The sequence below is a fragment of the Talaromyces rugulosus genome, chromosome V (genome assembly GCF_013368755.1).
Source record: "Talaromyces rugulosus chromosome V, complete sequence".
Taxonomy (NCBI): Eukaryota; Fungi; Ascomycota; class Eurotiomycetes; order Eurotiales; family Trichocomaceae; genus Talaromyces; species Talaromyces rugulosus.
Window position 1 is genome coordinate 4,028,389 of NC_049565.1, and position 15,793 is coordinate 4,044,181.

At 46.9% G+C, this 15,793-nt stretch overlaps 6 protein-coding genes across 6 annotated transcripts; 4 read left to right on the forward strand and 2 right to left on the reverse strand.

The window, feature by feature from the left end:
- Window positions 1-28: 28 nt before the first annotated feature.
- On the forward strand, window positions 29-1,142 carry TRUGW13939_09896 (uncharacterized protein; the record flags this gene model as incomplete). The annotated part of the gene is made up of 2 exons (XM_035493015.1): window positions 29-498; window positions 560-1,142. 2 exons carry the CDS (start codon window positions 29-31, stop codon window positions 1,140-1,142), a joined length of 1,053 nt encoding a protein of 350 aa, XP_035348908.1.
- A 2,933-nt stretch (window positions 1,143-4,075) lies between these two features.
- TRUGW13939_09897 (uncharacterized protein) lies at window positions 4,076-5,499 on the forward strand (the record flags this gene model as incomplete). Its single annotated transcript, XM_035493016.1, has 2 exons — window positions 4,076-4,385; window positions 4,436-5,499. 2 exons carry the CDS (start codon window positions 4,076-4,078, stop codon window positions 5,497-5,499), a joined length of 1,374 nt encoding a protein of 457 aa, XP_035348909.1.
- Window positions 5,500-5,803: 304 nt separating this feature from the next.
- TRUGW13939_09898 (uncharacterized protein) lies at window positions 5,804-6,925 on the reverse strand (the record flags this gene model as incomplete). The annotated part of the gene is made up of 1 exon (XM_035493017.1): window positions 5,804-6,925. The coding sequence occupies one exon, from the start codon at window positions 6,923-6,925 to the stop codon at window positions 5,804-5,806; it is 1,122 nt and encodes a 373-aa protein (XP_035348910.1).
- A 444-nt stretch (window positions 6,926-7,369) lies between these two features.
- On the forward strand, window positions 7,370-9,800 carry TRUGW13939_09899 (uncharacterized protein; the record flags this gene model as incomplete). The annotated part of the gene is made up of 4 exons (XM_035493018.1): window positions 7,370-7,719; window positions 7,840-8,176; window positions 8,239-8,697; window positions 8,745-9,800. The coding sequence occupies 4 exons, from the start codon at window positions 7,370-7,372 to the stop codon at window positions 9,798-9,800; spliced, it is 2,202 nt and encodes a 733-aa protein (XP_035348911.1).
- Window positions 9,801-10,414: 614 nt separating this feature from the next.
- On the forward strand, window positions 10,415-11,887 carry TRUGW13939_09900 (uncharacterized protein; the record flags this gene model as incomplete). The annotated part of the gene is made up of 4 exons (XM_035493019.1): window positions 10,415-10,636; window positions 10,721-10,933; window positions 10,990-11,307; window positions 11,387-11,887. Coding segments are annotated over 4 exons (1,254 nt in total), but the record flags the coding sequence as incomplete, so codon positions are not given.
- A 618-nt stretch (window positions 11,888-12,505) lies between these two features.
- Window positions 12,506-14,875, reverse strand: TRUGW13939_09901 (uncharacterized protein; the record flags this gene model as incomplete). Its single annotated transcript, XM_035493020.1, has 11 exons — window positions 12,506-12,975; window positions 13,031-13,295; window positions 13,354-13,412; window positions 13,462-13,596; window positions 13,653-13,739; window positions 13,798-13,991; window positions 14,048-14,078; window positions 14,133-14,274; window positions 14,331-14,380; window positions 14,435-14,575; window positions 14,629-14,875. 11 exons carry the CDS (start codon window positions 14,873-14,875, stop codon window positions 12,506-12,508), a joined length of 1,821 nt encoding a protein of 606 aa, XP_035348913.1.
- Window positions 14,876-15,793: the final 918 nt, after the last annotated feature.

A 15,793-nucleotide genomic window follows, 5' to 3' on the forward strand; every position in this document is an offset into this window, starting at 1 on the left:
ATATGACTGGTCTCGGCTGATATACAACATGGTGTACTATATACGCTTCCTAAAGCCCCCCAAGGTGCAGGATGGCAAAAACGGACTCGTCTCGGTCTCAACGCTGATCTCCATCACAACAGATCTGGGCGATGCATTTTTGGCCGAAGATGTGTCACTACATGCACAATTACTCGCCCTTGATACAAACACTGTTATCCAAGGGAAGGCTGTCTCGTGGCAGGCGGGGAAACGAGAGCTACTGGTTTCAATTGGACCTGTTAGACTTAGTTTGACAAAGCAGTCGATCATCTTAGCGATTGGGGAAAAGACTGTTTGCGTTGACGAGCTGGGTGATTGCACCACTACACCACTGGTTATATCAGGATGCAGCGCGGCTTTCGGCGGACCTCAAGGCACTACTGCTGCGAAGCTCGTTGAGAGACGATTTGCCTTGCGGAGTGACAGCCAGCTTCGGATCTGGGAAGAGACCGGCAACAATATTGCGCGGCATATATGGTACGCTGGGATGGCGTGAGTGAGGTATTGCCAGTCACTGATTATTATGTACAAATACTAGGGATGCTGCACTTGCCGCTGTTATATGCTTGCGAAATACAATCAACAACGAGGCCGCCGGAATGCAGCAACTCCAGAATCGCATAAAAAACGGAGGAAAGAAAGCTGTCCGCGCTGTAGAATTGGGTGCAGGCTGTGGGATTTTCGGCATTGCCCTCGCCCAGATGCTCCCTCGATGCGCCGTCACACTCACAGATCTCCCAGAAGTGGACGAGATCGTGTCTCGCAACATACAGGCTGCGCGCCTGGCACCGGGATCAGCACTTGATTTCCAAGTGCTCGATTGGGACGAGAAGCCGAGCGACGATGTTTTCGGAGAGGCAGTGGACCTGGTCCTCGTATCAGACTGCACGTACAACGCCGACAGTCTCCCCGCGCTGGTCCGAGTCCTGGGATACCTGACCAACGTTTCGCCTCATGCTCTCGTGTTGGTCTCTTTAAAGCGACGCCACGAAAGCGAGGCGGTCTTCTTCGAGCTCATGCAGGAAGCGTCGTTTGCCATCCTGGAGCAAACAGGCGTGTCTCTCCCGGCGCCGTACTCGGAAACGGACAGCATTGAGATGTATGCGTTTGGACGGACGTGAGTGCATTCAATATCTAGATATATTACAATATAAAATAGATGCATTTATACAGTAAGTAATGCGAGCACGCTGATTGGTCAAAGGCAGAATGTGCGTCATCGCGATCTTGAAAAGGTGGGGCTACGTAATACTGCTCGTGATTGGCCAGCGTTGGGTTATAGATCTCTTGGCAACAGCTAATGTTGTTTGCAACATTTGCATTAACTAGCTAGTATCAACAACAGTTTTGGTAAAGCAATTTGTTTATTCGTTTTCTTAACATTGTGTTTCTATCATTTAACGCCAAGCTCCAACAGATAATCGATTATTTTTGTTTTTTCTTCAATGTCTTGAAGCCATGGGGGCACCCTCTCCCTCAAGGGGGCACTTGTTGAATAACATGCCATCGACAAAGAAGTGGTTACAGGCCCAATTGTCAGATTTGCATCAGTCCCTTTTTCTACAAGAAACTTCGCCATCTTAAATTGTCCAGAATGTGCTGCCGCCATTAGAGGGGTTCCTACCCAGTTTGGCTTGTGCCTACACAGTTAGGGCTTGCACCCATTTCAAGGAAAAGATTGAGCAAAGGTTTATTGCCGTAAAATGCTGCATCGCACACAGCATTTGGAGTAAATGAACGTCCAGTAGGACTGACCAACCTCCATCTCTCCAAAATAGGCCTGAGAGTGGCGTCGCATGTCATTATTCTTGAGTCTGAGGGTTCATACATACTCCATCTGAGTTCTGCTCCTTTGTCCAAAAGCAATTTCACAATTGGCAATGTATTTTGTTTGCAACGTTTCACGGCCTCGTCAATAATATCTAAGGCTTCACGGTAAAGGCTCGGTACATCCGCCCGGTCTTTTGAGACAAGGTCGACAAGTTCGTTATGTCCCATTTGTAATGCTGCCCTCAAAGCTTGTAGTTTAGCCTTTGCTGTGGGCACGCTAAATATCTCATAATTTATACATTCCTGCATATATGCATGACAATTATACCGACTCGCGCGTGTGATATGCGTTTGATTTACCGCAGCCCCGTTTTCGATAAGTAGTCTAACCATGCGGTAATGACAGCATCTTATCGCGGAATCCAGAGGGGTTAGATAATAATCATACCCATAAGAATCTCGATGGATATAATAACCAGCGGGGCTGTCTGGGAATATGATATTAAGATGAAAGTTTTCCTGTATCGAGCGTTGTACTGTGTCCACTCTATTTTCTTGAACACCCCATACCAATGCTGAACCCCTATGGTGTTTCTTGTTGTACTGATAGAGGTAAGAGATCAATGAAATATAAAATTGCCGATTACTTCTGACGAAAGCGCCGATGTCCCTCTGTGAAAGATTTGATGCGATGATTTGCAATAGCTCCAGCGGAAGACTGTCTAAAGTTGGCATTTTTCATACGCGTGCAGGCTGTCGTACGAGCAGTATTCAAGGCAGTTGGCGTGTAGAGGAACAGTACTGTTGACCATTTTTTTTTTTGTAATTCAGATATTTCAAAATGGATTATTTGGGGTTAAGGTGAAGGAAAGGTGAAGGGAGGCACGGCGGATCTTAGGCATCCGCCATCATCTCATCTAGGAATAATACATACGTAAGAGAACTGGTAAGCACCCCGTAATTACTAAACTTAGGGCAGGTAAAAGATTTCCACACAAGGATTCTATTTCGAAATTTATGCAATTTCATTATCCGAATCAGCTGCTCTTACCCTCCCAGTCAGTATAAGACTATCCAGGCCTTCGTGGGAGAGCCAACATCTTAAACCACCTATTAGTAGTCTTTGCTATAAAAAAAACATATTGATGTATTTCCAACAGACTAATAACGATGTCTCAGTAGGGCGTGACATGTTAATATCATACTTTAACAAATTCAGGGCTGGATTAGGGCAAGGTGCGTGGTAATTATTACGGGACGTGCGCGTGCCGATATGCTAATAACTAGTGCGTGTCTATATATATTGGCTGGAGGAAAATCGCGCAGGAACGACTGACATCACCAATAGTTGACGTTCCAAGGCAGAAATAGTAGAAACATGAAAATCAATAATTAATAATCAACAATCAATAATCAAAGCAATTATTGGACCGGATTAATAGCTTTAGATTAATAGCACAGCGGTAGTACTTGGTAATATTAATCTAATAGTTAGTTAGATAACAAACAATGCGGTCGGGAGGAAAAATTGTCGGTGCAAGCCGGAAGCCACCAAAAAGCGCAGCCAATTTCTATCCCCGCAAAACCACCACACACAACCTCGCTCCTCCCTCCTCCTCCCTCCTCTCCCAACCTCGCACCCTCGACTAGCAGAATCGACTCTTGTCTTGTGAAGCCTTGTAAGTGCGAATCTAAGCGTTTCCCCCCAGCCAGCGTGCCTTGCCACCTGGGACCCGCGGGGCTGATCGTTGCCTGCCCTGTGCCCTAATTAAACGACACCTTGACCGTTTTTTTCCACCCCAAGAAATCCCTCTTTTCCCCCTCACCCTTACCATTTGTGCGAGCCTTCGTTCTAACCACAACACTCTCCCAGCTCACAAAACTATTCCCACTCGCGCGACTCGCCTTTGGAATCCCCAAGGGCGCAAACCAGCAACACGCCTCTTGCCGCAAACTCTTTCACCCACCACGTTGTCCCCGGTCGCCGACTTCGACAGACTCTCAACAACATTCCTCCTCCTGTTGACTGCTAGCGACGTTCTCTCATACTCACCTCCATCCAGCGTGCCTGTCGTCCCCGTGACACCAGTCGACGATTCCAACTCTCTTCTTGAGCTGCCGCATAGGGTCGCTCTGCCGGTTCTTCCTCTTTTAGAGGAAGGGTCGAAGAGGCTTAGCCCATTCAGCTTCAGTAGCGAATCTTTTCGCCCTCCTTAACGCGTCTCCGCGGTTTTAAGTTTAAAACTCTTATCACGAACTTTTTGTTTCGTCAACCGTCAGCCGCATGGTTATGGCACCTTCGGTTCTTTCTGTCGATGATACTTATACCACTAATACTTATCATCCCCATTGGAAAGATCCCGTTGTGACCAACCACACTACCGACCATGGGGTGATCTCACTGTCTGTTCCTCGGGGCCATAAGGCTCCGAAGGAACTGGTTCTAGACCAACTCCGAAACCGTGTCGGCACGGTCGACATGGCACGTTGCGACCCCGGGGATGAAGACGCCTTCTATGTGGCCGACATGGGCGAGATTTACCGCCAGCACATGCGCTGGAAGATGAACCTGAGCCGCGTCAAGCCTTTTTACGGTACGATTCCCTGGCAATATGATTCGCGTGGCAATACTAACTTATACTAGCGGTCAAGTGCAACCCCGATCCGGAAATTCTGCGTCTCATGGCCAAACTAGGAAATGGGTTCGATTGTGCATCCAAGGCCGAGATTGACTTGGCCCTTCAGACTGGTATCGACCCGAGCCGAATCATCTACGCTCAACCCTGCAAGACTAGATCGTACCTCCGGTATGCTGCCCAGAAAGGCGTGAAGCAGATGACGTTCGACAACGCCGATGAGCTGTACAAGATCAAAGCCGACTTTCCCGAAGCCGAGCTTTACTTGCGCATCTTGACCGATGATTCCAGCAGCCTCTGCCGCCTCAGTATGAAATTCGGTGCCTCTCTTGATATCGCCCGTGTTCTGCTGGACCTCGCAGCGCAACTTGGCCTCAAGGTCGTCGGCGTCAGCTTCCATGTCGGCTCCGGTGCCGAGGACCCGGCAACTTTTATCAAGGCTGTCAAGGATGCTCGTTGGGTCTTCGACCAGGCTACTGAAGCTGGCCATGGGCTCCACACCCTCGACGTGGGTGGCGGGTTCAGCGACGACACTTTTGAGAAGTTTGCCGCGATCTTGGGCAAGGCAGTCGATGACTACTTTCCGGCAAATATCCGTATCATCGCCGAGCCTGGTCGCTACTACGTCGCCCAAGCCTTTACTCTGGCAGCCCACGTCATTGCCCGCCGCGATGTACGCGATCCCCAGGATCCTGCTCGTGACGCCTATATGATCTATTTGAATGATGGCGTGTATGGCAACTTCTCAAACATCATTTTCGATCACCAGCACCCCGTCGCCCAGATTCTGACTTGTGCTGGCAGCGGTTCAGATTCTTCGAGCTCCTCCGTTCCTAGCTCTCCTGTTGCTGGCACTGATTATAGCATCTGGGGACCGACCTGCGATGGCATCGACGTCATCAGCGAGCGCATCACCCTGCCTGGCTTGGTTGATGTTGGAGATTGGCTGTACTTTGAGAACATGGGCGCATACACCCGCTGCAGCGCTACTCGCTTCAACGGGTTTCCCGACAGCCACGATGTGATTTACATTTCTAGTGAGGCGGGTGCGTCTGCTTTGCTAGAGTATTGATTCATTGATTGATTGTTGTGTTGTTGCTCGATTGGCTATTGTTGATTTCTTGTTTTTGACTTGAATTGTTTTAATTGTTTTTGCTCTATATATCTTTCGTTCCCTCAGTCCTGCCCGATAAAAGTTTATATACAGTTAAACTCGCTAGATCTAATAGATCGCATTGCTTATTACATTTCTTCTCTAGCTTTAACATTCTACTAATCAATTGAGAAATATCGGTTGATGGCTTATATTCAAAAACTACTGTGCATCTTCGTCTAGCATCATGGGTATCTATACTATCTATCTATATATAATCTCTTCAAAGTAACTTTTGTACAACCAGCTCACCAACACCAGCACCATCGCCTGCAACAGCCTCAACCAACCCGCCACGCTCCAATTTCTTCTTCCACTTTGTAGATTCCTGCCTCGCCAGGATAAATGTCAAACGGGCGATATCGGTGGACTCAACGGCCGGCGCAGTTGTAAACGTCCAGCGACCAAAGGCCCAGTTTAGGATAAATGTGCCTGATGGATTTGGTGTTGGTGTTGCTGTTGTTGGAAGTGCCGGGTCTGAGCCCTCTGGCGTCTGGTCTGCGGCGCAGTGGACGAGGCCTTTGATGCGGTATACTTCTTCTTTTGAGGCGGATTCGAGGAGACGCTGTAAGCTGGGGAGGTTGATGAAGGTAGAAGAGGAGCTGGGTTGGGCTGTGAGCGTTGCGGATAGGACTTCGACTTCAGACTGATGGTCGTGGTCGTGGTCATGACCGTGTCCGTCTGCCTGAGATGGCAGCAAGCCCTCATCTCGCGCGAGCAAAGCTCCGTCAATACCCAGCAAAACACTCTTATCCACCTTGCCCTTATCCGACTTGACCCAGGGCGTCGGCGGATCAAGTTCCAGATCACCCAACCGGTCCAGACAAACATCAAACCGCTGCTCAGAGACCAGCTCCCACTTGTTAAAAATCACCATGTCGGTATATTTCGCCTGCATCTTTGCGGTATAGCTGGTATCTTCGTAGCCCTGCCAATTCTCGACATCGATCACACTAATCACCCCATCCAACACAAAACTGCCCGGGTAGGTCTCCCGCGCGAGGCGATTTACTTCCATGGCCAAGGTTGCCGGGAACGCGCTTCCGCTGGTTTCGATCACGATCCGGTCCGGGGTTACCTCGTCGCGCAGCTGCACCAATGCGTCGCCGAGCTGGCCGACGAGGTTGCAGCAGATGCAGCCATTGAGCAGCTCGCGCACGCCGGATATGGATTGCGTCGATGCGAGTTGCGAGTCGACAGCGACGTCACCGAATTCGTTTTTGAGTAGAGCGAGCCGGTAGGTTTGCGGAAGTTGGGGGATCAGGTTGAGCAGGAGGGTTGTTTTGCCGGAGCCCAGGAAGCCTGTCACGATAGTGACGGGGATGGCGGCAGTCGGGGTCGCCATCGTCTATATAATATCTATGGTGAGTGATGTCTATTATGTTGATGGAAGAATGGGAAAAAAAACTCATGCAACGATCCATGTGTGAGCGGAGAAACTTCGGCGGGCGCTGCCCCTCACCGGCGTCACCGATAGCTGCTTCTGTCTAGCAGATCTAGAGCTGTGCCTGTATCACCCCAGATCTAACTCTTCGTTTCTAGAATAATGTCAATTGATCTGTAAATACCAAGCATGACTGACTATGGCTGAATCATCAATCGATCCGTTATTTGCGTGTAGTTGTGCCATTCGTGGGCCAAGAACTGATCTGGATCCATAACGTCATCGATGTCTGCTCCATTAAAATCTTCCTGCGTTGCCTGTATTTTTCTTCTTTTCCTGTTTCCGATATTTCGCGAATTAATCTAATAAACATTTTGCTCAACTTTATTTGACTAACTTAAAAAAATGACTGCAAATGAGAGTCCTGCGTCGAGCAGCCTGAATACCAATACCATTGCCCAGCAAGCAGACGCAGCGCTCAACACCGTGGGTGACAAAATCTCAGATCTCACCGGACAGCATGAGGCTGTGAATAAAGGTACTCTGCTCATAGAGAGTTTGACCTCAGGAATCCTGCTAATGAATATAGTTGTGACCGGTTTGCAAGAAAACGTGCTAGGAACACAGCGCGAACAGCCGAGTGAGAATCAGAATCAGGATCAGGATCAGGATGAGAGCACTAGCGTTGCAAAAGAAGATATCAGCAATCAGCAAGTCGAAGAGTTTCTGAGGCACCAGTATCGAAGCTACAAAGCGTAGATTGCATTTATGAGAGGCTCTTCTCACAGGGCTAGTATGAGATGCATCAAAAATCGGAGTGAACTCCAGCGCCCAAAATGTCAGAGCGGTATATCACCTGTTCATCGGTAACATAGTCAAGTGTATATAAACGACCATGAAGTCAAGACTGCCATTGGCAGAGAAGAAAATAAGGTGGACGTTGAATCAGCCGAGGAAGCCAGACGATGCTCCTTCCTCGTACGTCGAACCACGGCCAGCCTCATCTCCAGACCTGCAAACTTTTGTCTCTACCACATACAACCATTTATTATCAAATACCACAATACCCTGAATGCAGTGATTCTATGCATCGTACTTGCCTGTATTGTCTGGAATACCCTCGAGGACATCATGAACTCGTATCCCGATCAGGGCAACCGCCGCCCCAGTACCACCGCCTCCATACCCTCCAGCAGGTACACCGATAACGGTGTAAGTTTTGTTCTCTTGCCTCTCCGAGTACTAGCTCCTAATGATCTATCCTTGTGGTATAGTTTACTTGCTCCCGGCTACGCTGCCATTGCGATGCTGCCAACCGCGAGGAACCAGATCCCACCGAGCCAATCTCTCTCGAAGACCCGCAGTCTCAACGACGTGCTGAATACTTCCACCGCCCCCCTGTTCTAGGTCCGTACTCTGGGCCCAGAAACTCGGATGATTCGCCGTACTCCTATTTCCACTACGAAAAGCTGTCCGAGGCCGAATACTGCGAGCAATGCCAATATTGCTGGGCTCTGTCCAGGTGGTGTGGAAGACTGCCAGGCTCTGAAGCTGAAAAGCCGCTCCTGCCATATCAGCAAAACTCGTCTACGGCCGGTTTTACCAGGAACCAGAAAAAGATGCTATTCCCCAATGCTACCTGGATCCAGGAGCCTCTGATAGTCAATACAGCCCGCGTGTCTAATGACAATCTGGTACCGAGAGAGAGGGAGCAATTTGTACCTGCTGTATTTGTGAGTATACTACTGAACTAGGTGAACCTTGTCACTAATTTTAACAGTCCCACACTCTTACAAGTCAATCTTTAAAAGACTTTTCCGCCCGCGAACTTGCATTTTTGAGGGAAGAAAAGAACCCATCTCTAGAAAGCATCCGTCCCTGTCGTACCTTGCCACAAACCCCTGCGAAAGACTGCCAGCGACTCAGGTTCTGCAAAGATATTCGTGGAGCACGACGCGATACCTGGGCTTTTGAAGAGGGCTCTCTGGTCATCGGCATCCACCCAAGCTTTGTTGATTTGAACCAGCAACTCATTCAAGAAGACGAGTTTGAGCTGCGTTATGGAGAAGTCTATGTCATTTGCCGGATGTTTGCAGATAAATGGGCCCTATGTGCAAGGCTACGAATGTCCGATACTATCATGCCCGTCAGACATAGCGACCTGGTTGACCATGGCTTTGAAAACATCAAATTCCTTCCTCTATGTGCAGTGACGCTGGCTGCTAATTTCGCATCCTTTGATCGGCGTTGGTCTGAGCATAGAATGCGTTGTCCTTACTCGAGTTCATTTCCATCCGGGGGACTTCGAGTCACGCCTCCCATACGTTGTGACAGCGTTTTGGCTAGTGTCGACATGGCTGCATGCAACTTTGCGTCGTTGCATGTACCGTGGCTTGTGTTTCATCTTTGCAAACCACGTATCCCCTTGCCACCAAAGACCGAACACGTTCCTTTCCATCCCCCCAAAAGGGGAATTGGCCGTTTAATAGACAACACCGTCAACGGGCGAAATACGTTGGGAAGGATGTGGAGAACAATCGTTCCTTGCGAAGCGTCCGAGAGTCAAAGCTCGAGCGACAACCCTGGACTTTACTTGGAGAAAGAAGTCGACTTCTTAGAAGACGATATATCATCTATTTATCAAGATGGACCAGAACCAGTCCAAGAAGAGCAGTTGAGGGACTTCAACCTACGAAGTCCGATGAGAAAGCGCAAGAGCATTCGCCAACTCTTCTTTGGAAGCAGGCGGTATAAACAGTTGGATGTTCCTGATGAAAAAGCCCAGCACGAAGAGAAGAACACGAAAGAGTATAGTAAGCCTACTAAACATGTCTAAAAGGACAATGAAGGTCATTTTGTTACTGCGTATACTGTATTTAGCAGTGTCGACTTACTCTGTATTACTAGTCCTAGTGCTTTGGAGAGTACATTTAATCCTACTAAACACTCTTTTTGTCATGACATGTCTAATTATTAATATTAAAAGAATGAAAAATTTCTAGCCATCATTCTCGCAATATTCCGTCGCAATACCATTTCCTCACGCTGTCGTTCATATTGCCGCGGCCGGCAACCAGCGCCGCGGTGTCGTAGCCCTAAGACGTCCTCGCCTCGGCTAAACAACAACGTTGACGATAAAGAGAATCTTACAAGGTATACACATTTCCTGGTCAGTAACTTTCAACTTATTTACATGCATACCTTTTTTCGTCTAAATAAATCCGAGATGGCACCAGAAATCCCACCTATGGCATTGCCATTGATGAGCGAGGAAGCGAAGAAGACTCTTGAAATAGTATGATGCACTGCTTTTTTTTTTCAACCCATGTCACTGTTTTTGCTCACGAGATTCTATCTTCCAGGTAGCCCACTTTGTCGAAGAAAAATGTGTGCTCTTACTATCCCCATGATTTGGGTCAATCCACAGATTCTAAAGATCTTTTGTTAGGCATCCCGGCAGATCCAGTATACGAGTCACAGCTCGGCAATGACGAATCAACACGGTGGGGAACACAGCCTCCTATCATGGAAGAGTTGAAGAAACAGGCAAAAGCACTTGGAATCTGGAACCTCTTCCTACCGTTTTCGCACGGGCAACATCGGCGCAGGTTTTCGAATTTGGAGTATGGGTTGATGGCGGAGCAGTTGGGGAAATCTCCTATTGCCAGTGAAGTATGGAGAATTATTTTCTTCTTCTTCATTTTTCTCTCTCAGCTCTGGATTATGGACTAACTGAGCAACTTTTGAACATGACAGGCATGCAATTGTAACCCTCCTGATACTGGGAACATGGAAATTCTGAAAAAATACGGAACGGAAGCTCAAAAGAAGCAGTGGCTAGATCCTTTACTGGATGGCGACCTTCGATCTGTTTTCCTCATGACTGAACCAGATATAGCGTCTTCAGATGCAAAGAATATCCGACTAACAATTGACAAAGTTGGTGATGAATATGTCCTTAATGGCTCAGTAAGTAGTATATAGCCCCGCGGACTACCCTACTTAGAACGCTAACAAAATATTAGAAATGGTGGAGCAGTGGCGCTGGCCACACAAAGGCTTCCGTATTCCTTGTTATGGGAAAAAGCTCCCCAAATAATCCAGACTCGTATAAACAACAGTCTGTGATTGTGGTCCCCGCTGACACCCCAGGGATCAGGCGGTTACGTATGATGTCGGTATTCGGATATGACGACGCTCCACACGGCCATGGACATTTTGTTTTTGAGAATGTTAGGGTTCCATGTTCTAGCATACTTGGAGGCGAAGGTAGAGGATTTGAGATTATCCAGAGCCGTCTTGGGCCAGGCCGGATACATCATTCTATGCGAGCCATTGGAGTTGTGGGTTCCACTCAAACATCTAAAAAAAAAAATAAAAAAAAAACTTCAAATGCTGTGGCTAACTGGTATAATTAAACAGGCTGAACGAGCACTGGAATGGATGATTGCCCGCATAGGCGACAGCCGCAAAACCGCATTTGGCAAAAAGCTCAACCAACACGGTACTATTCTCCAATGGGTCGCAGAATCACGCATATACATCAACACAGCACGCCTTTCCGTCCTCAATGCCGCTTTCAAAATTGATGTTGGGGACGCCAAGGGTGCCGTGTCTGAGATTGCGCAGGCCAAGGTTCTGGCTCCGAGAGCCGTTCTGGAGACGCTCGAGCGGGCAATTCAGACCTATGGAGGTGCTGGGGTTTCCCAAGATACGCCGCTGGCGGCCATGTGGGCACAGGCGCGGACTTTGAAGATTGTTGATGGGCCGGATGAAGTGCATTTGCAGCAGTTGGGAAGAAATGAGTCGAAGAGGGGGGATGAATTGCAGGCTAAGATTGAGAGACAAAAACATTTGACTGAGGATCTATTGGCGTCTTCGAAGATTAGTAGAAGAAAGGGGAAATTGTTCTCCTTGCTTTAAAGGAGAGTTTGAATGTAATGCTGTTGTATCTGTTGTATTTCAATTGTTTGTGGCTCAATATTTCATTGCTATCAGGATTAAATAGATATGGGCTAATCTTATGCTCCTTTTAAGCAAATCAAGGCCAGTTAACGATACAATAAGTGTTGAATATTAAATTGTTTCCTTTCATGCCTTCATCTGGCACGTTATAAAATCTAGATAGTGCCCAACATCTAGATGTTATGTACATGCTTCTTCTTCTTTTTTTTGGCATAAATTTTAAGCTACAGCGGTTGTAGAACGAACATTTACGAGATCAAAAGAATCCACCACTGACACCGACACGGACTATATCAACGGGGCTTTAACCCTAACACAGCTACATATGTACTTCTACCCATTACATCAATTGATAAATTCATATGCTGAATAAGTGATCACAGTAACAGTTCATGTCATTCATCAAAAATATTACGTCTTGATACTTAAAAATCTCCACCAAAATCTTCTAGGTAGTTATTTCGGAAGTCTGTTTCCCTCTTCTTCCCCCTAGGTATATTAATATCAGTAAACCTCTCCTATTTCACCCACAATGGAATGGTAATCCGTATCCACCATTTGACACAGTCCAAGTCCCTATACAAGGGCATTGGGACTTGTCTTCTCATCAGCAGAAGCGGAGTCTGTGTTTCTCAAAGACGAATCATGATTCTTGTACTGGGCTTGATTCCCAACTCTCCGAGCAACATGATCAGTAAACAAGGAGTCATAGTCCTTCATGCAGATAGCAGCTATCAACCCAGTCGCTCCGACAGCGACCGCCGCATAGTAGACATAGGCATACGCCGCGGCGTATGAATCAGACATAGCTTGTGAAACAGCAGCTTCGATTGCAATAGTCATACCAGGAACCGCGGCCAGGGCTGAGGTGGTGGCTGCAGCCAATGCCGAGGATAGAGCAGTGAGCGACGACACTGGCAATCCTGCGGCGATAGCAGCTTCTGGAACGCGCTTTGCGATCTCCACTGGCGTTTTATTGTTGAGAATTGCCACAAAGACCGCTGTGAAAATTGATCCCCATGCAGTTCGCATACAAAAGATTATGGCTGAGAAACGAGTTAGTCTATCATTCAGTATTGAAGAAAATTAGGAGCGTCGTACCAAACACAGTTCCCAGATCTACATCGTCCGCCTCGAGTTGAATGAGAATTCCGGGGATCAGCTCCAAAACACCTGCTGGGAGAGCTGCCAAGAAAGAAAATGCCGCTGCGCTTGCTCGGTTGGAGGAGTTCACTGAGCTCAGAGCTCCCAGAAATGCCGTTGATATTGCAAGAAGAATGACACATTGGAGGCGGCTGTGTTTAACGATATGGAATACAGACCCGAAGATTATGATACCACCCCAAACTCCAAATTGAATCGTCGTCTTAATGGGTTAATAGGTCAGCGGATGATCTGGTCATAATTTCACAGGAAAGACATACAGCTAGCCAACCATTCTGTTGCCAGTTTGTACTATCGGATGTGTAGAGGTATGCAACCTCTGAGTGATGTTAGTCAGGACCGCAGGCAAGACAAGTCAAATCACTTACGCGACGGCCAGAGAATACTCAGAGAAACATAGAGAGTACCGGCAACAGCCGAAATAATATTCAAGCAGACAAATCCTCTCAGATCCCGGAAGTAGTACATTGGGACCAATGGGTTGGGGACTCCCGCAAATATTTCTGTATTACTGTTAGTTTGATTATTTCTTCCACCATGTATGTATCTAGTTTCTTACCCCAGAGAACAAAAACAATTAAGAGTAGACCTCCTGTGATTATGAGCCCTAATATCATAGGCGATGACCATGGCTGAGGTTGACCTCCTATAGCAGCGTCAGAAAAAATCCCGTATAGAACACCAATTGGTGTGTAGAGACTAACCCCAGGATATTCCAAGCAAGAAAAGAGCTAGTCCGGCAACCAAGATAAAGATGCCCACAAAATCAACTCGTTTTACTTCATCCATCAATGTCCGGTTAGATCCGTGCAGATCTCGGAAACCTGGTGGTCGATATAAGAAAAATTGAAGAATAATAGCCGGGCCCATTATCATGAGATAAATGTAATAGCACCATCTAAAGAGAGACGTCAGCAAGTGGATATGGGCTGACTGGAGAAGTATACTATTCACCTCCAGGAAGCGTTATAGTATAAGCTAAGACCTGTTACTGTTAGACAAAGATTCACAAGAAAAGGGTTTAAAGTTATTGACATACTAAGATAGGGACCAAATCCAGTGGCAATAACCGAAGGAACAGCGATAAAAACAAGACCTAGGAGTTTATACTTGTTTGGCATAATTTCGCCCATCATTAGACCATAACAAGTGTGCACCCCTCCTGATAACCCGAGTAAGACCTAGAAAGATAATCAATACGGTAAGATTCAGAAATGCAACGAAAGAATGACCATACATTGGCGCCAATGAGCACGTTCATCGTCTTCGCCGTGCATGCGATTATTCCTATAGAGATCAACTACTTCATGCTTTTTCTTTCTGGTAATGTTTAATCTTTACCTCCGATAAACCCCATGATTGATGCACTGATCAAAAAGTACCGGCGTCCAAATTTGTCTGATATACGGCCAAACACAATGATCGAGATTGCGGCACAAGTCGTCCAGACAATTGAAAACAAAGCCGAATTTGGAGTCGGACCTGTAAACTTGTGAGTAAAGAAACAGCATGCTAATTGATGACTAGAAGCTTACCTATATCCTCATTGATGTACGTCAAAATAGCTGCTGGAGGGGAGAATCCCCAGTAACTTGCAGTAGTAGCAAGACTTATAGATGCAGCACATCCAATGAGTTGCGGGCTCATAAAATATAGGCGGCCTAGTGATTTTATGTCACTAGATAGGGCATGCGAATTTTGTATGTCTTGCAGCTGGCCCTCATCCGCATGCTCCAACTGGAGTCCCTGCAGATAAGTTTTGGGGCCCTCGTCGTCCGCCATGTTGAAGATGATATGATTGATAACCTTGGTATAGAAAAACCAAAGGTAGGGGTATTATATTGGAAATGCCTTTATCAAAATAAATAAATCGTCCGAGTTCTTCCTGCAGCTATTAATATGCTTGTCTTGCATTGAGGGGGGTTTGAATTTCCCACTATCCACCTCTGCTTTACTGTTCAATATCTGACAAGCTTTATCCATCATGCTACGGTGACTGCCACGAATTAACTTTATTCTGGTGATCACTCCAAAGCTAAAAGGAACCAATTTTGGGAATACCCGGCCGAGGAGACTCCATGCCGTCTTGCGCCTCGGTTATCATATCTATTCCGACCTTATTCCTATTCCTAGGGTGACACAGAAAAACTTATAAATGATTACTCCTATTGTTAAATATTAATTGTCTTGTTAAAACTATGCTTCTTCATAGATAATTGGAAATCTAACAGCTAACTATATAGACACTACCAAGCCCTTCATTTGATATTTACTCATCCCATGTAAGTGATAATACCCGATCTAACCCTCGGATCTTAAGAAAATCCATAATATAGATTGCTTGACGATCTACAGCTCTACTGCACCTAGCAGCTCACACGTATGCCGTCCCAGTAGCCAAGCAAACCCCAGTGCAAATCCCTCCACATACCCAACGCGTTAAATTTATTGGCTCCAACTAGTCCTGGTCCGATACCAGCTAGGCCCTGGGGCTGTTGTTCCCCACAGGCTAAATACGCATATATGTTAGCTCTCAGATGCCGGTGTCAGCAAAGTGTGACTAACACAGCAAGCTAGAGCGGCTATTTTCACCAACAAGAAAACTAGTGCGAAACCTTTTACCCCGGACCCCAGTAGTTCATTATCAATTAGTCAAATTCTTTTGTTTTGACAAATGGTGACTGTTGACTGTTGACTGTA